Below are 22,473 nucleotides of genomic sequence, written 5' to 3' on the forward strand. Positions count from 1 at the left end.
TATTTTGTTCATTTACTTCTGGTCCTTTCGACATTCTCGAGCGCCTGACAAAACTAAAAGTGAGATTTGAATGATCACCTTCCAGCCGTGGAGATCAAGGGTACACTTAAAGTGTAAGAAAACAAATGTGGAACGGCAGGTTCAACCCACGAACTAAGTAAGTACATTAAGTGAGAGAGAGTTGGGGGGGGGGCAGTATTTCATAACGTCATCTACCGACAATGACTGGCTGTGCCCAGGTAATATTTGGCACTGGAACCGAAACCCTGGAATCCTCTTAATGTTAAACAAAGTTGCTCTCAAATTAATCCCAGATACGGGGCTACCTTGCCCAGGTCCTCGTTTACCCCCCCCCCCCCCCAATTTATAGTGTTAGAGGCCTCTTATAAAATAGTGTTCAATGTTATGTTAATGGATTCATTTCTTAAATTTAAAGCTTTATGAATTTTAGATCTTACGTGATGCGGAGTAAATGTCCATAATGAACAACACAGGAAGACCAAGCAAAATCAATATTTCAGAAGGTTCCCTTTGAAAGCTTTTGACACCGCGAATACCGCGATGACAGATCTATCCCATTAACACGGTTATTGCAGACCGACTGTTGAATATCATTCATGTTTTGTAATTCATTAATGTCGTTCGCTTCCCTTGATCTCTCTCGGGGACCTATTGCCAGCTTAATAAGTCTTTCGAATCTTTTATTACATAATCAAGGATACGAGAATCCCACATTAATTATATGAGGGTGCAATTAAACATTACGAAACCCCTATTAAAAGTATTCAACGTGACGTAGTCTGTCTAGATTAAGATTAGATTAAGGTAGGTGCTGGAATCGTTTCGCACCATCTACTGATGAAAACGTCCGGAAGATAAAGACACTTTATTACTATATAATTTCGTCATATTAATGCACGGCGGAGAGTTCGGGGAATGGATTTCTTATTTATCGTCACATGATACTTATTATTATTTTTTTTTGGTCCTTCTTCTTCTTGCTTTAATTCCATAGTCTTATTTCTAATATAATTGGATAAAGGATCTCAACTTCTGACCTTTCCAAGCCCATGCATGTACATGAATGAACAATGTACTTCACACACAGATATAACGTACAAAATTATGACATACAAAAACGAAACGGGCCAGAATATATTGAAGAACTTCATATAGTTGATTCCAACCGAAGTGTCTCTTTAACGACCAGCTGACATCTCCCCACCCCTAACCCCTAACGTATGTATAGTAGTGATGTAACATCCCCCGCCCTCCCCCCCCCCCCTCTCCCGACAAAAACAGTGGTATAACCTGGATTCCGTGACGTCAGTAATGATTTTACCTGGCATTGGAAATGTCGGCACCCGTCCAAATTCCATCTCTGGCCGCTGTGGTACACATCGCCATTAAAAAGACAGACTGGGGGAAAAATAGAGATAATTGGACGGTTAGACTTTTAATCAATCTTTGTGTCATATTCAATTATTCATGTCATGTATGGAAATAGTAATTAAAGGAGCTTGGCGATATACAAAATAGAAGAGGAAAGGAAAAATAAAACAAAACAGTCTCCCGGTTTGAAATATAAGATTGTAAATCTGAGAAGAAGATAAAGTATAGTGTATAGGAGATTTGTGAAATTTCTAGTACAGGACAGTATCCATGCGAGTTTGTTACATACATATCATGTGGCATTAGTTACCGATCACATCTGACACAAATGAAATGACGCAGTAACTACTTCATACAACAAAAGTAAGGCTAGTTGTGATATTTGATCCACCTCAGCCCCTAACACTTTACTAATGAGCCCTCATCCTCCACTCCAACCTCCCCTACATCTCCCCTCCCCTCCGGCCCACTTCTCCGTGGTATTATGATGAATTTTTCCCCACCAATTTTCACCTTACACCTCCTACCAATTTCCCTCTTTACTTACCTTTACAATGTTCACAGCAATCTCTTTCAATTGCCTTCACAACTAGTGCACAATCGTCCAGCTTGTCACATGTTTTCTGTTGACATTTTACAATATGATTCTGTAAAGCAAGAGCAACAAATTCAACTGTCAATCAAGAAATTCATTCTTTTTTATTATTATTATTTCTATAACACTTATATGACCACTTTGCGACTAACGCCAGACTCCTATACAAGTCTTTGTCAAGGTCGAAAGTATCATTAACCGCAATTTTTATTTTCGAGATAAGAAAATAATTACATACATACAAATCAAAGGTGTTATTTCTCTTGCAAATTGACGGCCTATCACAAAATCTTCGCCATTTTCTCTGACACTTTGTGGTAGTAACTCTTGCGTAAACTTTAAACCTTCAATCAACCGAGCGGGTTTCCTTTCTTATAGACTTGTTTTAGTTTCCATCCCAGATTTTAGACTATCGCATATATTTTCTACTTTCACAGATTTGTTTTCTAGAGTTTGTTTTACGAATTTCGGCATGTGCAGCTGCACGGGCAAAGAGCGGCCCGCGTGCCCCTCGAACAAATATATTGCAGTCAGTGAGGTTTATAAAAAAAAATCGTAATTAATGTGGCCCGCAGAACCTTTTGGCAAATTAAAAACATAAAACATGTATACTTTTGAGGACAAAAGGGCCTACGTGTGATAGGATACAATAGAACAGTGTAATGCAGAGACCTTTTGACCATATATGCCTAGTAATTTTCCCATGTTATGGGCCGCCGATTGGGTACAAAAGTTCCACTTTGGCTGGCAAGATCGTGTGGATCCCCCTGTTCCATGAGTTTCCTACACTTGGGGGGGGGGGGGCTTTCCGCTTTTCTGTTGGGTATATTATTGCTTAATCCCTTTGTAAATCCACGGACGCCAACAGAGGAAAGGGAACAGCCGAGGGAGGGGGGGGGGGGGGGGAGGCGGGCGTGTAGTAGGCCTAATGTGTGTTTAAAGTAAGAATAGGGCAGATTCGCTTATGAGAGACACTGTTAAGTATACGTCTCAATGCACCGTATATCACCCAAACATGGCCTGATCATTTTGTACTGTGAATAAGAGACACACGTTAATCAATAATCAGTATAAACTTAAGTGTGTTATAACACCGTAACACATGTTAGACCACCTGTCAGCAGATGCTTCTCAAATGCTGTTTCAACTAATGACTGGTAAGGAGTCTAAACAACTGTCCCTATGTTTGACTAGTAAATGAACATCGTAAAGATGGTTCAAATTGCAGATTTTAAGCGTTTTGCAGTAAAGTGTTATCCACTTTCTGTTAAAATGTCGACGAAATTATTGGCGCAATATTGACGAATTATTTGACGAATTATTGGCGCAATTACTGACGAAATTATGGCACCCACCATGCTGCTGCTTTAACGGCGTTACCGAAGTTCATTTAGTAAGCATGAGTAAACATCTCGACATTTAATATCCTGTTCTATCCATTGAACTGCATTCGTCATATTTTGTTGGAAAAAACACATGTTGCTTTGAAGAGCATAATTTGTTTCTGTTAGATTAAATTGGATATAAATTAGAAGTTGAACCATGCAAAATTCTTTGTACACACACATTACGATTGTTTAGATCATTAATATTTCACGCTGATTTTGGTTCAAATTTTCATATTAAAAAGCATAACATTACTTGTCCAGTCTATTATCATATTATGAAGTAAAACAAAACAATCCCCCCATCCACCCAACCCCCTCCCCCCCCCCCCAAAAAAAGTCGATCTTCTATTTGCACGAGATTTGTACTAATATAGAAATAAACGTGCAACGAAATATATCAAACATGTAACTTCATTATAAGCCCTCTACTACTTCAGTTTTTTAACTGTCGGACCTATACCAGCTTCGATTTCTTCCAAAGAAAACTTCCAAGACCGCCTTCACATATATATATTTTTTTACTATCGCAGTCTTCAGGTAGTATACGTGCGGAGCGTACGACGTTTTCCCGGGGCCTTATATAGACAAGAGTTTTTTTTTATAAAACCCCCTGTATCAATCTTAAATCAGGCGTTAATAAAGTAGCATTTTTTCTTCTTTTTTTTTCAATACTTTCCTTATCAAAAAAAAACTTGTAATGATCCGATCAGCTACATTTTAACCTATTATCAATAACCAATTTTCTCTCCGTTTTGATAATGCTAATCCTTGACTTGAATAAGAATATCCGTGTCCCACATTGAAGGTAATTATCGTGTTACCCTCTTACAACGTGCGATGTCAGTCATCATCCGATCAGAGGATTTCGCCCTTTTGAGTTGTTTACAGACTACTTGGCATAATCCAGCAGACGCCATTGGTACTGTAGTATCCTGTAAAGGGCTTCGCATGGAGTACCTCGTAGAATACGGAATCCAACCCCTCTTCTTACCCTTTTACAAGATCCTGATGGAATTTTTTTTTCCTGTTTTATTTCTTCCATTTTTTTTTTTTTTTTTGAGGGAGTTTGGCAAAATGTTTGCTCATTCTGCAGCTATCACACACACACACACACTATGTAAATACAGTATAGGACCGGGTGTAGTAATGTACGTGTACATTTTATTATACCAATAAGTGTTGACAGTTCAATGTATTCATTAAGAGCTTGGGCCCTCCTCTCACTCCATTTTTTTCTTTCGTTTTTCTTTGGTAATAGAAAGCCGCTTTTGAGAGCCAGCCGGAAAGAGAACTTAATTCGGGAAATTATCCCAAATAGGCTTTTGTATGCTTTTATAGGCCTATAGATCATTACTCTGGAAGTCTCAACACATTCTTGAGCGGATAAAACAAATTCCCACACGCTGCTGTAGGTAAAATATATGCAAGCCTGGAAAAGACTGCTATATAGATAAATTTGAATATAATTTTAAAACAAATCAGCGTCCATGGTCTAGTTGGTTAGGGTGTCCGCATGTAAAGCGATAGGTTCGAGTTCAAATCCCGGCGGAGGCTGGAAGTTTTTTTTTAAGTGGACTTACCAACTCATTTCAATTTCAAATATATGTATATATATGTATGTTTGTATATATATATATGTATGTTTGTATATATATATGTATGTTTGTATATATATATATATATATGTATGTTTGTATATATATATGTATGTATGTGTATATATATATATATATGTATATATATATATATATATATATATATATATATATATATATATATAGCCTATATTATATCTCATCAATCTATGCTTTTGCCTAACTTGTTTCAACAATTTTGGTATTTCCAACATCTGCACCCTGTCAATAATCTACATTCTCAACTTCATGAGGCTTTTTCTACCACGGTGATTGCGGTTTGGTAATTAATTTCCAAACGCAAACCTACAAATTTGTCCCAAAACACCTTTTCTCTATTCTCCCTCTAAACCACAAGTGTCGGGAAGGCGTCCATGCAGTCATCGGTTCATACAGGGTACCATCATTTCAGGATCTCAGTCTTAATTGAGCCCTTGCAGACGCCGGGTGTCTTTAAGACAGGCTCCGTAAGTATTGGTTCTTTCTTTCATTTTTATTAAATGATAAAGAAAACTTTTGATTGATTGGTGTAATTATCTTCCTTTTTAGTTTGGTTTTGTCACCACTTCGTTGTCATAATTTTACACCAGGGAGAGCTTCAAATTTCTAGACATGTCGCTTCCTATGAAATCGCCGTACGCGTCATAATTATTATTTTTTTTTTCGCCTTTCCTTTTCGTGAGAAAATTGGGACACCCCTCTGACTTTTAAAAGCACCCATTTCTTAGTTTTCCGGTCACACAACGTATAAATGTATCTAGGTCTGTAGTCTGCTTGAGTAGACTATCATGATGCATTATTTGTAGGTTACAAAATAGGTTTGAAAAATCGGATCGGAAAAGCATGATGTCCTTACCGTACACCTACAGGTGATACAGGGATTGCCCATGATAAATGACAATTCTATAACAGCGCCCTCTTCTTCACATGTACTCGCGTCACCTGTTGGAGATAATGAAATAACCAGACATTTAATTACTTTAGAAACCATTCCGTGTCGCAAAATATGTCGTCACATAACGAATTGATTTACACATGAAAGATATATCAAGATAGAAAAGAAGAGAACAGAAAGAAAAATCAAATAAAGATGGCTAATTGTTAAATCATGATCTGGTAAATTTCTGGCAAGTAATGCCAGTAATATTCTGGTAACGTGTCACTACTCTAAAGCACATGGATATTTGCTCATGTCATTTAGCAGTCAGTAAGTAGCCTTGAATGAATTCCATTGTCGGTGATAAGGGATAACTAGAAGGCCTGGAGGTTAACTCAAGCTGTATATGGAGACAGAGAAAGATGCAGAGAGGTGGGTGGAGAGAAAGGGAGAGGAGGAGGGTAATGCGGTTGGTGTTTTGTACCAACCATATCGAACCTCCAGAGGACACTCGGCCCATTGATTTTCGATCGTCCTTATCTACCGCTGTGTCACTTTCCCAGTAGACCCCATATTACGAACCCAAACATGTGCAGCACATCTCTGGAGCCCACCTAGGAATGCGCTACCGAAATGAAATCGGCGATGGAACCCGGTCGGTGCGATAAATCACATGATATTGTTTGTCAAATGGTGAAAATTGCATAGCTAAAAAGATAATAGTGCATTTGGGACGCGAAGCGAACTAAATAGTATACTAAACGTATACGCGTTGTTAAGTCAAGTCGAGGGAGGGAGGGGGGTCAATGCTCTGTAAGCGTTTAAACACTTACACACACACGCATTCTTATTTTATGATATCCAGCTGGGTACTGACAATATTTCTTATCAACATAATACGATACTGCCTATAATCATTCCTAAATTCCGTTCTAAATTTGTACCAGATTCACTAGGTTTTCTATTTTCCCCCACTGAATAACAACGATAACAACAACAACAATTAATAATAATACATTTTTCAATGAAGCAATGACGCTTCGTTCAATGAAAATGAAGCTTCAATCACAAAAAGGTCTGCATTTTTACCGCCACGATTTAAGTGTGCAATAAAAAATCGCTCACAGTTTTTACATTTTCCTTCTTTTTTCCCCTGTACTTTCTGACCCTCCAAATTAGTCACGAGAAAGTTAAACAATAAACCGTTTCGATCAGGAGGAAAGTTCTTAAAAGTGTTGAAGGATGGTCCGTAAACTACACCGTACAGACCGCAACATGTAGGATATTGCGATTTTCTATACCTCCTCACGATACCTTCGCCCTCTATTCTACCACCCTATAACCTTCTTTACCCCACCCACCCCCCCCCCAACACCTCCGGGTCACGGCGAATTTACGATGGTTAATTCTTGGTTATATTATAAGGTAGGTCAGTGTCTTCTCAAGTCATTCGTAACACATTTTGAACTCTTTTTTTTATCAATGAGCTGAAAATTCCCTTCAGCTTCCAGTCCCAGCATAAAAGTACTCATATTACTCTGTTTCGTCAAATAGCGCCAACAGATACCACTTGAAATTCCAAATGTTTGCCCAGATCATTGAAAACTACATGTGGCATTAAATAGACCACCAGTGACTTTTTGCTACTCGGGCATGCCCTGAGCATACAGACTCGGAGACTTAAATGGGTTTTCTTGAACTTGGGACGTTTTAAACGGTATATTATTGTTGTTAAGAAGCCATCGTATGCATGGGAGACACAATTCGGCGACTGCCCATTGGGAAAGTTTCCGGTTCTAGAAGTTGCGTGAAAGGCCAAGTTGATTCAAGGAGTTATCTGAATGACCACTTAACGGATTAGCCGTTGGCGAAACATCATGCACTTATATAAAGTTAAAATTAGGTATTTCAAGCCACTTTTATTTTCCTTCTTTTTTGAAGACAAAAAATGTTTGACGTAACACACACACAAAAAAAGAAGCACATGGAATTTGTATAAAAATGTTTGACGTAACACAAAAAACAAAACACACATGGAATTTGTATGTTAAAGGGGCACGATTTGTTACAAAAATTCTACTATTGTAAGCGAAAAGTAAAGTGAGAATTCATTTCTTTATATATGCGTTTGAAGTGTATGTCGCTTCAACGCAGAAAGTATTCGCACGCTTCTTTTGCAAACGTTCTCCCTTCCTAAACTACTACTGAGCTTATTTGAAACTGGTAATGCTAATGTAGTCTGTTCCTCATGCAAGCTACCTGTAAGAATTACAAGCGGTAAAGGGAACAGAGCTGGGTTGGACAGGGTAACCCGGGACGGGGTTGGATGGGGTCACCACGGACGGGGTTGGGCAGGTCACCGGAGGAGGAGAGGGGACCGATGAGGTATGGAGAGAGAATGTGTCGCAAATAGATTATAAATATTCCGTCGTCGCTCTAAGTCATTGCCCATGCCTGACCCCCTAACCCCAACCCCTTCCCCTGGAAATGCGTCGAACTGCTCCGTTGATATTACATGTCAATATGCATCTCAGATAACAAGCTCCTAGTGTTGCATGCAGAACTTAGCTATCTTGTTGAATATATCATCGCTGCTCATGAGCAAATTCGAATTGATTTCCGATCTGCTGAGTCTTCAAATCGCTGCCGACGAAACAATGGATATTGTATGTATTTATCATGCACAGACAAATATTATATATATTGGATTGCTCATCGCTCCTCAGAGGGTCATCCGGCTGCTCAGAACGTTGATGATTCGAAGAGCAGGACATAAACAGTGAGCAGCTCGGAGCATCTGCAACTCCCATATTGTGTGTAGATAAATGTTGATATGCTCCAAACTGCTAACTAAACAGTGACTGCTGCAGATCCTGCAATGTATCTTTTATTTTATGTGTTTATATTTTAATTTTTTTTAATTGCTCACGCACACAGAGATAACTATACCATAATGGATAGTCCGCTACTTCTCAGAATAAAAGGTCATACGGCTGCTCATAGTTGAGATACTTCGAAGAGCAGGACCTACATAGTGAGCAGTTCGAAGCATCTTCAGCTACATGTAGCTGAAGATGCTAGATTTATTCTGAAAATGCTAAATCTGATTTCTGAATGTAGGTACCTGTGTACAAGCTGTATATGTTGTGTTGTGTTGTGTTAGTGTATGTTGATAGTGCAGAAGATTCCTAGCGCTGACATATCCTTCCGTATTCCATCGGTTCTGCTTCTCAAAATACCTTCCTTTTGATCTCTCTGTTTTCTTGGAGGGGCGGGGGGGGGGGGTGAGACGTGAACTCGAAATAAGCTGGTTGTATGTTAGGGTTCAGTGGAGGACATGTTGAATCTCTACGAATAAAGGAATAAACTTACCGGGATCTCGAAAAAGTGCAAGGAACCAAGAGGACAATACGATATTCTCCACAAAGGCAAAGGCTTGAACTATGTATGTATTCCACAGGTAAACTCTGAAGATTATAACTTCTTTTGTAGACTTTACTCGGTAAAACCCTCCAAAAAAACAGCATTCATTCAACAGTGTCTGGGATTTTTTGAGCGATCATGGATCTCAAAATCCCATGGCAGTTCGGGATGTCTTTATTCTCCGGTAAAGGTGTTCGTATAAGGGAAATATTTACCCAGAGTTTATTTTCATGACGCCCTTGGCGGGTAGCCAGTACAATGGAATGGTGAAGAGCACGCAATGACTTTATGGCTACCATAATTGTTACAAATGTTATGAAGAATAACAAGGATGACTAAATATGGAAAACAAGCGCTATAAGGGATAAAGTAAGCGAAATCCAACAGGATTGCTACGGGCTTCCCTCGCGGTACAGAAAAAAAAAAGAAGAACGGAGCAGACGACACATATAAAGTTCGGATCATAAATGGCGCGAAAGTTGGGATGTTGGGTTTTTTAATGAAAATGTTTAAAACCGATAATAAAACACATTTATAATCACGAGGCATTTACGGCATCATGTGCAGTATAGTCACAAGGCATGAACAGATGATGTAGTTTCTCGTTATAGGGAAATTAAAGAAAATTTTCTCAGGGGAAAATGATTTTCTTTTTGCTTGGCGGAGGGTGGGATTGGAGGGGTGAGAGCGGCGGGCTATACCATTGCTTTTAATGTTTGCTTTAGATATATATGTGCAAGACATGGCCTTTATTTGGGGGGGGGGGGGGTTGGCGTTAACATACCTTAATATAATGATGTTACTGTTTCATTCTATATAAGTTGAATGTTAAATCTCAATTTTTAAATAGCCGAAAATGCATGTGAGGTAACGCATCAAACACTTGGATTTTTTTCTATAGCACAAAGAAGTGGGCTGGAACGTGTTAACCTGCATAACCGTGCATATTCATTCCAAGGTTTTATCCTGAGGGTCTGACGTATGACGATCACATGGAAATTGTCACAATGACCCTGTTTCGAAGACAAAACTTCCTTTTTGTTTGCATTTGATTGTTTTAATGACATCGCAATATTTTGTTTTACATGCATCAGATTAACCCTATCTTTGACGAGAAATGCAAACTAAAATTAGCGACACAATTTCGAAGAAAAGTAAATATTCATGAATTCAATTAAAACACTACAAAGAATATCATCAAGCATATGAATATATTCGTGTTCTTAGACACCGACTGATGTACAAAGGTTCAACGATATTTGAGTCGAATAGATTATTTTGTGCCGATCATTTTCCTTTTGTTATTCGCTAAATAAAATGTCATTGTCTTTTCTCTCCCATTTGCGATGTTATATACGATGTCATTCTTTTTCATGACGAACCCATTCTTTTCAAGATTTCCTAATAAAAGAGAGACAATTTTGTTTTTGGTATTCACTATCCTTAGTTGTTTTTCATCCAAAATTAGTTTGAAACGAAAGACGTGCGGGTGAATGACACAGGAAATTACATTACAATCACAAAAGGCAATATCCACCATAGCAAGTATTTCGTATGGTTAATTAGTCACCCGAGATGATCTATTGTCCGCGTGTTAAATGTGTGAATATATCATGAATGGCGATTAATGTTGCACAATTGGCGTGCCATTGTATTTGTGTGTTTTTATGTTGAGTTGAGTTTATTTTTTTTTTACTATTTTATTTTCGTTTTCTGTTTTGTCCACGATCGTAAATTCTGTCAATGCTTTAGTCTCATCCGTTTCTTGTGTATTTGACCAAGAAATGGCCCTTGAACAAGAGCCCAAGGGCACTGTGGTTCCTTGCTTGGGGTATATGACAATACACATAATATTATCAAGCAAGATTGGGCTTAAATAGTCCAAGTAATTGTGGTCCTACATGTACACATAAAGTAACCAACACTATAGCCAACACTTTTGTGATCACAAAATGTGATCGGATTTTTGATCAAAAGGCACTTTTGAGATCTAAATATGGCGTCGAAAATGTAGGAAGTATAAGGTCACCTACAAGCGGGTCAACAGATATGATAACATTGGTGACCACAGATGACATGACCTATAAGTTTGAAAATGTTCCAACACCCCATTCACAACTTGTCCCAAATTATCAACCGTGTCACACCTTGGCATTGGAATTTAATTGCATTAAATGTCTGAAAATTAACTTTGAACTTGTATACATAACTTCACACACAAAGGTCACCCGTAGGTCAACCAATTGACATTTTTGATCGGTGAGACCTAAACGGAGCATCAAAACTGTAAAAATTCAAACATGTTTTCTTTGCCCATTTTCTCCCCCTAAAATACTAGTTTTTTAACATTAGCTGACCTTTGGTGACCTTGGATCACATGACCGCTAAGTTTGAAAATATTCCCCTATACCATTCGCAACTTGTCCAAAAAAATCAACCTTGTCACACCTTGACACTGGGAGTTATTGCATGAAATGTCTGAAAATTAACTTTGACCTCCTATAACTTCACACACAAAGCTCATCCAGGGGTCAACCTATTGACATTTATGATCAGAAGGTACCTTTAACATCTGAAAATAGCATCGAAACTGTAAAAATCCCCAAAACACGAAAAGGTCACCAGAGTTCAAATTGAGGTCAAGGGTCACCCAGATGTGGGTGGACAATTGGATTACGTAGAAGCAACTCCCAACCCTAACTGACAATTCGTTCTCAAGTTATCGCAAAAATACTAGTTTTTTATCATTAATTGACCTTTGGTGACCTTGGATCACATGACCGTTAAGTTTGAAAATATTACCCTATACCATTTGCAACTACTCCAAAAGTATCAACCGTGTCACACCTTGGAACTGGGAGTCATTGCATTAAATGTCTGAAAATTAACTTTGACCTCGTATAACTTCGCACACAAAGGTCACACGGGGGTCAACCCATTGACATTTATGATCAGAAGGTACCTTTAACATCTGAAAATAGCATCGAAACTGTAAAAATCCCCAAAACACAAAAAGGTCACCAGAGGTCAAATTGAGGTCAAGGGTCACCCAGATGTGGGTGGACAATTGGATTACGTAGAAGCAACTCCCAACCCTAACTGACAATTCGTTCTCAAGTTATCGCAAAAATACTAGTTTTTTATCATTAATTGACCTTTGGTGACCTTGGATCACATGACCGTTAAGTTTGAAAATATTACCCTATACCATTTGCAACTACTCCAACAATATCAACCGTGTCACACCTTGGAACTGGGAGTCATTGCATAAAATGTCTGAAAATTAACTTTGACCTCGTATAACTTCGCACACAAAGGTCACACGGGGGTCAACCCATTGACATTTATGATCAGAAGATACCTGTAACATCTGAAAATAGCATCGAAACTGTTAAAATCCACAAAACACAAAAAGGTCACCAGAGGTCACCAGAGGTCAAATTGAGGTCAAGGGTCACCCAGATGCGGGTCGACAATTGGATTACATTGAAGCAACTCCCAACCCTAACGGACAATTTGTTCTCAAGTTATCGCAAAAATACTAGTTTTTTATCATTAATTGACCTTTAGTGACCTCGGATCACATGACCGTTAATTTTGAAAATATTCCCCTATACCATTTGCAACTTGTCCCAAAATATCAACCGTGTAATACCTTGGCACTGGGAGTTATTACACTAAATGTCTGAAAATTAACTTTGACCTCATATAACTTCGCACACGAAGGTCACACGGGTGTCAACCCATTGACATTTTTGATCGGAAGGTACCTTTGGTATCCAAATCTAGCATCAAAACCAAACATTTTCTTTTTTGCTCGTTTCCTCCCAAAATAAGCACATTTTTTCTAATGTGACCTTTGACCTTTTGACCTTGGTTTCAGATGTAGTTTAATCTCCTGATTCCAAAAAACAAAACGACAAGTCTGTACAACCATCCTAACTCCGACCGAAAAACTTTGACCCCATATAACTTCGCACATAAAGGTCACACGGGGTCAACCTATTGACATTTATGTTCAGAAGGTACCTTTGACATCTGAAAATAGCATCAAAACTGTAAAAATCCCCAAAAACACGTAAAGGTCACCAAAGGTCAAATTGAGGTCAAGGGTCACCCAGGTGCGGGTCGACAATTGGATTACATTGAAGCAACTCCCAACCCTAACGGACATTTCGTTCTCAAGTTATCGCAAAAATACTAGTTTTTTATCATTAATTGACCTTTGTTGACCTTCGATCACATTACCGTTATGTTTGGAAACGATGCCTTACCCCATTCACAACTACTCCCAAAATATCAACCATGTCGGACCCTGTCAATGGGAGTTATTGCTGTTTTTAATATATTGGTTTTTGGCATCTAACTGACCTTTGGTGACCTTTGCGGGCACCAAAAACAATAGGGATCTTCCTCTTACTATGGGCTATCCACCCAACAAGTTTCATCAGGATACATCATTTCCTTATTGAGATATCGTGTACACAAGCCAAGCGTCACATACACACACACACACATACACACACACACACACACACACACACACACACACACACACACGCCAAGTTGAACGCATAGGTTCCTTGCTTTGCAAAAAGCAAGGAACCAAAAACAGCCAAATATCAAAACCCAACTGATTTCGGTATGTGGTATATTGAATTTTTATCCGTTGCTATGGATACAATTGTCCAAGTAATGAGTGATATGTATAGGCTACGTATTCTATCGTTGAATCGATGCGATAGGATAACGACACCACATCAATATCGATAACAGAACATTTTAAATGAGAACTCATTTCAACGTTGTTTCTTACGATACCCCTTGGCACTGACAAACAAATGCCGGTCATATATATGAAAATAGTCCAGTAAAAAAACAACGAGCGATTATTAACTTTAAAGAATAAACTAATTGGCTAAGATGAGGATGGGGCCTAATAACTATACAGCATGGAAACAAATTTGGAGTAGTAGTTAAAAGTTGTTAAATTGTCAACTTGCAACAGTTGCATCATCGTGTAATAGACAATGAAGCCCTCTCTGTTCCACCAACCTAGTCATCAAAGGGCGTCGAGAACGAGTCTGGCCTCCGGGCCAATTATGTCAAAATGACTCCCATTTTTACATTTTCCGTATTTCTTTAAGTAGCCTATTTTATGATAGTCTCCTCTCCTCTCCTCCTCCACCCCCACCCCCTCTCCTCCCTCCACTCCCCTCAGAAATGATGGTAATACATTGAAGTTCACGCTGCGAACGAAGCGTAATAACGATTGAACCGCTCCCTATATTTCCTCAATCCCACCCAGCCAAAAGCAGCCAAAAGACTCACGGCGTTGCTGCCGTTATAGGAAAACCTAAGAGATTACGACACCTGAAAAGCTAACACGTATAGGCAGTTAACTGTTGAGTGGCTTATAACAAGAGTTTTTTTTTTTCGTGTCGGTGGAATGTGGTTGGTGGGGGCTGGAGGGAGGGGGAAGGGGGTTGGGGAGGGTGCGGTCGGTTCTTATATAGGGTATGTGTAATCATAGAAGCATAGTATGATTTCTAGCATCCTTACTTAAGAGGAGAGAGTCCAGAGTGCAATTTATCTCGGATTGATGAAAAGAGGAATAAAAATTCTTAGAACCCAGATGAAATTATTCATCCATGCTAAACGTGAACTTTCCTCTGAACTATCCTTTTAAAGGGCAGGAATTAAGTCGATTTTTTGCGTAACGTTCCCGACATGAGAAGGTATAAGCGTTCCCTCCCTCCATCCCTGACCACCCCCCCCCATGCCCCACCTACATCTAAAATACAAGTGTCGCCATGCACTCGGTTAAGTATTACATACAAACATTCTACATCATATGGAGCTGTGTACAGTGTATCGAAAGGACGTTCAAAACAAAAGTATGTGAACTATGGCATAGTTTCTTTTTTCTCTTTTTTTTATCAACCAAAATATTTTCGTTTATCAATGTAAATAATTTTCTCAACGGTCATTTGATCAATTCTCCCGCACGGGTGGATCTGACGATGGACCTCCCAATATGTGACTGGGTGAGAACAGGGAAGATCTTTTTGTCAGAGGAGGGAAGAAAACCGCTGCGAGATCGGATATCTGTAGGTGGTGAGACATACAATGACACGGGTCTCCTATCAGGGGAATTTTCTGAGGAATGGAATGTAGGTCTATATAGAATACACTGGTAGCGACGGACCAGATAGGGCAACTTTACCCACCCAACCAGCCACCCACCCAAGCACCCACCCACCCACAACTCCCCATTGCTAAGATTAGACGTCTAATATGCTGACGTAATTATTACATCACTTTATCATTTTGACATTTTGCAAAACGGCACTTATTTATTGTACAAAATGACATGTTATTTGGATGGAATCACATGTAAGACACATTATGCGTGTTATTGCGAGTAATAATGATATAGTAGTTTCTTTTTCATGAAGAGGATATGCGGTCGTTTGAAGTTTAACTGCTCAACAAAATTATTGAAAAAAATTGTCTGCATCTTTTAGATAAAATGCCGCGTAATAATAATTGTACGATTTTTATATCGAAAAAAAAATTGAATTTCAATGAAATATGAAATTTTGTGATATTTTTGTGTTGCTTTTATAATACATTGATTTGGATTTATCTTTGGTGCTATATAAGAAGGCAATGCAAGTCTGAAATCATTTTTTTTTTATATTGCAATGTATACACGCTTATACGATTATGAAATTGACGAATTTGCTAAGTATCGTGGTCACGCCTAGTTGAGCAAATGCGCTATGGTTTTTGCAAGTAGGTGAAGCCAACAATGTCACAATAATTGGGACCATTCTGCCTATTTAAAAAATAACTATACCTTTTGTCCAACCGGTAAACTACATAGTGTAATACGTGACTTAATGTAAATTATCAAAATTAAACAAATATGTCATTTTAAAGCAGCAAACTACCGTTATATCATAACGATTGTAACAATAAATTATTGGTTATCGAAACGAGAGTAGTACAAGAAGGTAATTTTGATTTAAGAACAGTCATCAAATATATTAAATGTCCCTTCGGCGTTCCATGCTCTGTGGTGGCATACTGTATTGCTGTGTGGATTCGATATAAACGGAAGTACATGTGGTTTAGGAAAATTACAGTAAGAAGACAATTTTGAACTACTTTAACCCTTCTTCCACGACCAGCGTAGGAAATATGTTTACCGGTGAGTGAAAAGGCATTTACAAAAATATAAGAAAACTTTGGACACATGTTAACTAAAATCTTCGTGGTCATGGTACGGAAGACTAAAGGTGCCATGAATGGCCAACGTGCTATACTTATCTAGTGATGGGTAGCGCCGAAGTCATTAACAGTGAACACTTCTAAAAGGACTGAAGGATTTAGAGATCACATTAGATCAACGATTTTGTGTGAACCTTGCAAAATATGGTAATATAATAAATACTGCATGCGGTTAAAATAGAGAGTCTGTGTGTCTCCATGAACAAGTATGTTTAGCTTGTTCTTGAAGTAAGAATACTAGTCCTGATTTAATGTTTAATGTTTCCTTCATATACGACAAATTGAAATAACACAAATTAAAGCTAAATAATATAACAGTGGTTACCGTTTGAGATAAATATTAAAAAAAACAGCTTTTGTTCTCATCAGTCTTAAATTTTCTCAGCCTTATGAAGTCCTATACGCATCAGCATATGCATACTGTGCGACGTGATTATGAAGAGGGACAAACCGTGCTGCGAGTCATATACAGTGGGAGGGGGGGGGGGTACAAAGTAATATACATGTCCAAGGTGTACTTGTAGGTGTTACTGCATGTCATAGCCTAACATTATGTTAAAATAATTGAAACATTCTACCATATGTCTTATATAATATATATATATATATATATAATATATATATATATAAATGTGTGTATTATAATGTATGTATATCCCCTGAATGTTCATAACATGTTTATTAGAAATGTGTAGTATGTTCTTATTTACAAAATAGGAAGTAATACTGATCTGTTGTCAGGAAACAAACGAAGAGATACAGAGAGAGAGAGAAACGTGTAAGAGCTACGTGAGTGAATATATATTGATATGCACACACAGATTAAAAGCTACATCTAAATAATACACGGTAAATGCATTAATTAATCGATTTAACACAACGTTATACGGAACTGGCCTATAAAGTGCACCTAACTTTACATATGAAAAAAAAACATACCATTCTATACGATAAAAACAAGAAAGTACATACCTCTTGTACTTTTTTCCATGTTTGCTTTAACCTGTTCAAAAAGTGCTATCGATTTCACCAATACAAAGGTGTAACTACAATAACGTATTGTTATGTCATCAAATGCAAAACCCACGCTAAGTAAACTTGGAAGCTGAAAAGAGATTGCCATAGTGTCGTTCTCTTTGACAAATATCATTATTCATCGGATTTTGCTTATACATTCTGTATTATTTTTGTCATTACTATATAGGAGGTAAATATTGTCAAGAACGTTTTACGACAACGTCCATATTTTCAATGCAGGCACACGCCAGCCAACTTGGGCAGACTTCAACTTTTGCCACCTGAGACATTGTGTACTATTCGTATATGTACATCAACAGTATCTATATATATATATCTATATCGCGGGTATATGTTGGGTTAACTTTATAATTCCAGGTAACCGAATGGAATTTCAGATAGGAATACTTTTCACCACAGACGTAAACAGATTTTACTAAATATCTGCATAAACATTTCAGATTTTCTGTCATAAACCTCAAAATTCGGGTATACCTAAAATTCTGGCATTTTTTTTTTTAATATATGTGACCTTATACGTACGCAATAATCATTAATCTACGCCAAATTTGAAGAGAAAAAAAAAATACATTACACGAACGACACCGTATCTTGTAACTTTTTTTTTGTTCTTGTCACAGTGAATTTACTAGGTATAATACCCTGGGAATTTGGTTTACCCCCCTCAATAATAAGTGTCTAGTTACGTAGCAATAGGTTATGACGTATTAAAACGTGCCTTGCATAGGACGAAGTTCGGCGGCATCGCTTTGTAGCAATTACCGTTAACATGGTACTGTTTTATATATCAAGCCGTCTAGTCTCATAGAATAAGGATCAAGTTTTGGGAGAAAATAGAAGTTGTCGCTTTGCAAAGAAACAGTAACAGCCCATAAAAAATGGTGTCTAATAAATCGGGGAGCAAAGTTAAATACATCGTAATTCAAATTTTGCTGTGTTCAGTGTTTAATACGTCTTCTAATTTTAACTTACAGTGTATAGAACCAATTTAGAAATCATTGAGTATGTGCCTTTTTTTTCTTTTCTCTTTTTTGCCATTCCCTCGTGTCACATGCGACAAAATCAAATATAACAAGGGCTACTATTTTCTTTCCCTAGTACGACTTGAATTGAACACGACGAAATATTTCAGAGGTTTTGTCCCTTCTTGTTATTTGGGGGGTTTGCCTGTGGCTTTAAATAAAACCGACAGTGGGTTTAAACGGTGGTGTATGGCATATTGGTTCAATCAATTAGCACCGACAGTTAATTAATAATTCTAATTTATGTTTTGGAACATCGAAATTGCGAGATTCCTCACGCACCGTTCTAGGAAAAAAACAATCATTTATCGCAAACTCGATCACTCCTGCATGATTGAGTGATTTCTCTCAAAAGATCACTAACAGTACATAAACCTGCAAATTTATTAAACTTCGGAAAATTAAGGACGAAAATCTTACGCTGTTTAAGTTAGTTGCACACACACTGACACTTACATACACGCACACCAACACAAACGCTCACCCACAAATCTTTGGAGTTGACTCCCTATCAAATAACACATGTTTTTGCTTTGATTCGTTACAGTTCTTTACACCTATACACTTATCATTGTTTTATGTATTGCCACCTCTTTTTATTTTCCTTTCTTGACTTTTTACTTTTTAGGGTACGGTTTACAATTTACAAACTGAGATATGGAAACAAGTCCGCATTCCTCCAATATACGCTCGTATCTTATAAAGGCATAGTTCATCTTACCTAGATGGCTACAAGCCCAAAAAGAAGGTCAGTAACAAAAGAATATCCAAAGACAATTAAGGGCTAGCTTTTGAAATATTGGGAGGAATGATAATGATACAAAGGTAAGGCAGAACATGGCAACTTCCATCGGGACTCATGAAATGCCCCCAGCGCCCGCACCCTGCACCATCACAACTCTGCTCTATTCAAAGGAAACATTCCGCCAACATTTACACTTTCCCAGAAATAGGCGGTATTATTTGCTGACCACCCCCATATATATGAATATATATATATATATATATATATATATATATATATATATATATATATATATACATATATATATTGTATACATATGTATTTATATTTATATATATATATATATATATATATATATATATATATATATATATATATATATATATATATATATAGTATACATATGTATTTATATATATAAAGTCAAACTCAAACGTAACACTTGCTAACCTGGGATGGTATTTCTGTTCGCGTCTAGTGATCTTAGCTTTGGAGCATGCGCAATAGACAGACACTGTCTTCTTCTTATTCTAGTACACAAAATTCATGGAAAAGTACAAACTGTTTGAATGATAAAATGACCACCAATGTCGATGAACCATGCCGCTTTAAAAGGATCAAAACAGAGTTTTATTATCATGGAGCAGACTTGCGGAGTGACGACATCGGCTTTCATACGGAAAGCTTTAATTTATAGACCGACTTTTTTTTGTTTTGGTGTTTCTTTTTATTTGAGTCCTGACCAAATCCAAACAGAGCAGCTATTTTAAAGACAAATATTTCTGTCGTGGAGACGAATAATGCATTCTTGATTTACGGGCATATTTACGTTTTATTTATGTATTCATAAAAAAATGGCTACCTATTTAAACAAAAAGTTCAAACAGAAAATCATTCTCGATTTGTTCTGCATACCTCTCAACAAAGATTTACAATTCAAGAGAGAAATATTTTCTTCCAAAAAAAAAAGAGTTATTAGAAGACTCTTAAACAAATTCTGTGTTATTTTTACGGAAAGAAGTACAGAAACATGAAGGACTCGATTTTGGTCGACACCATTTATATGTGGGTGGATGGATGACGTTTCTTGTCCAATACGTATTTTAATTAAGATGAATTGATTAAGATTTTGTATCTCTTGACCATAGGCCTTTTTTATTCTGAAGCTTTTTTAAATTTTTGGTCAACTGTTTTCTTACAGGAAGTCCAATGTCCGTGTGTTGGTGTATCTATCTGTACGTCGGCCTATACAGTTATGTCAAACATGTGTTCCACCCGTCCACGCATTGGATAAACCTGTCAGCCTAACTCCCTCTCCGATGCACGAAGTCCTTACATGTACCAGACTGTCTGCTTACAGTGATTTCGTCCTTTGACATGAATGACAAAACGTCTATCTGTCTGTAGATCGGTTGGTACGTCTGTCTGTCCGTCTGCGTGTCCATCTACACGTCTGCTTATCGTCTAGCCTATCTTTAGATTGATTTGTGATTCATTAACTTTTGCCGCTTTACTTCTCTCATGCTGTTTTTTGTTGTTGTTGTAAGTTCATTTAATGTTCTTGGTTCACATTATCCTGTCTACTTCCTGTTTTGCTCTGTAATGGGTACTGTGGATCTCCCATTGCTTCAACTGATATTGTTTCTCTACCAGGTGCGTAGCCAGGAATTTGCCAAGGGTGGGGCGAAAATGTAGGCAAACTATCAGAGCCGTAGATACGGCATTGCAAACTATCTAAGCGTAGCGCCACCATGAGTTGGCGCGAAGCGTACAAGAAAATTTTGACTGAAAATGCCTCCCAGATCGCTGGAAATGGCACATCCCAGGCCTTGTAAGTTTCATCTTAGCATTTTCTTTTTTGAAATTACAAACGATATCAAAAAAACATTAAAAAAATTGTTTAAAATATGCTCAGGGGGGGCGGCTTCCCCCTTCGCTCCCCCCCCTTGGCTGCGCGCCTGTTCTCTACTGATATTGTCGTTGCAAACTTGTAATTGATTCTTCGAAATCAGTTGCGTGTAAACCAGTTCACATACTCTGTCCGCTTTGGGTAAAAGGAATTCAACTATAGATTTATTGATCAAATCTTACGTTGATTGATTGATTCATATGTCTTTGATTAAAGTATCCATCTTTAAACAAATAAACCCATAATTCATTTCATTGCATGAACAGTCATTATATTATACTACCTGATCCATATTCTTTAAGGACGTAAATTGTCTACTCTGCGTTTTTGCATTCATTCATTCATCCATCCATACATCCATCCATACATCCATTCATTCGTTCATTCATGTATGCATTAATTCATGATGAAGGTATGTTCAGCCCCCCAATATTTGTCAAGTGTTCCAAGAAGCGGGGAGAATTTCGAAATGGGGGCTGAATTTCTTCTTGCTTGAAACACTCGGGAAGTGCCGTTTCCGGCCATCTGGGGGGTTCGAAAAGCTGAAAATTTTCTTGTACGCTCCGCGCCAACCAATGGTGGCGCTCCGCTTAGATAGTCCTACCGCGCATGACGAACCCCCCCCCCCCCCCACGGTAAAAGCTGGCTACGGGCCTGATTCATCCATACAATCAGCCAGTCACAACAATTTTTCATTCAATCATCAAATACAGTCCATCCATCTATTCAGTCAAACGATTTCATCCATCCATTCATTCGTGAATGAATGATCTATTCCATTTCTTTGTCTGTTCGTTGGAATGGTTTTGTAGAAGAGAATGAAACTTTGAGAGCAAACTGAACTAATAGATTGAACTATATATCACTTACAAACTTTGGTAATTTGAAATAACATGGACTCTGCCGAAAAGTTTTCTGATTTTTTTTTCTTTCTTTCTTCTTCTTCCCGACTTTGTTCGCAAATATTTCTGTACTGAAACAGTAAAAATTGTGGTTGACCATGAATCGGACCGATCTTTTTTTTGGTCAATTTTTTAGTGGGTGGGTGGGTGGGGTACGTACAAAGTGGTAATAGGCCTAAACTTTACAACAGTACGGAACATTGGCGCTACCTTCATACATCCACAGTAGAATTCTGATGTGGCATCATATGG

At 37.9% G+C, this 22,473-nt stretch overlaps 1 protein-coding gene across 4 annotated transcripts in view; it reads right to left on the bottom strand.

Moving 5' to 3' along the window:
* Positions 1-22,473, bottom strand: part of LOC139964827 (BMP-binding endothelial regulator protein-like) — an 81,228-nt gene that overhangs the window by 13,941 nt on the left and 44,814 nt on the right. For all 4 annotated transcript variants that reach the window (XM_071966831.1, XM_071966834.1, XM_071966833.1 and 1 more), the window contains 3 exons: positions 5,866-5,951; positions 1,940-2,039; positions 1,343-1,419 (listed from right to left, as the gene is read on the bottom strand). In XM_071966831.1, coding sequence (XP_071822932.1) covers positions 1,343-1,419; positions 1,940-2,039; positions 5,866-5,951 — 263 coding nt within the window. The remainder of the gene's footprint in view (positions 1-1,342; positions 1,420-1,939; positions 2,040-5,865; positions 5,952-22,473) is intronic.

This window comes from Apostichopus japonicus, chromosome 23 (genome assembly GCF_037975245.1).
Source record: "Apostichopus japonicus isolate 1M-3 chromosome 23, ASM3797524v1, whole genome shotgun sequence".
NCBI classification, from domain to species: domain Eukaryota; kingdom Metazoa; phylum Echinodermata; class Holothuroidea; order Aspidochirotida; family Stichopodidae; genus Apostichopus; species Apostichopus japonicus.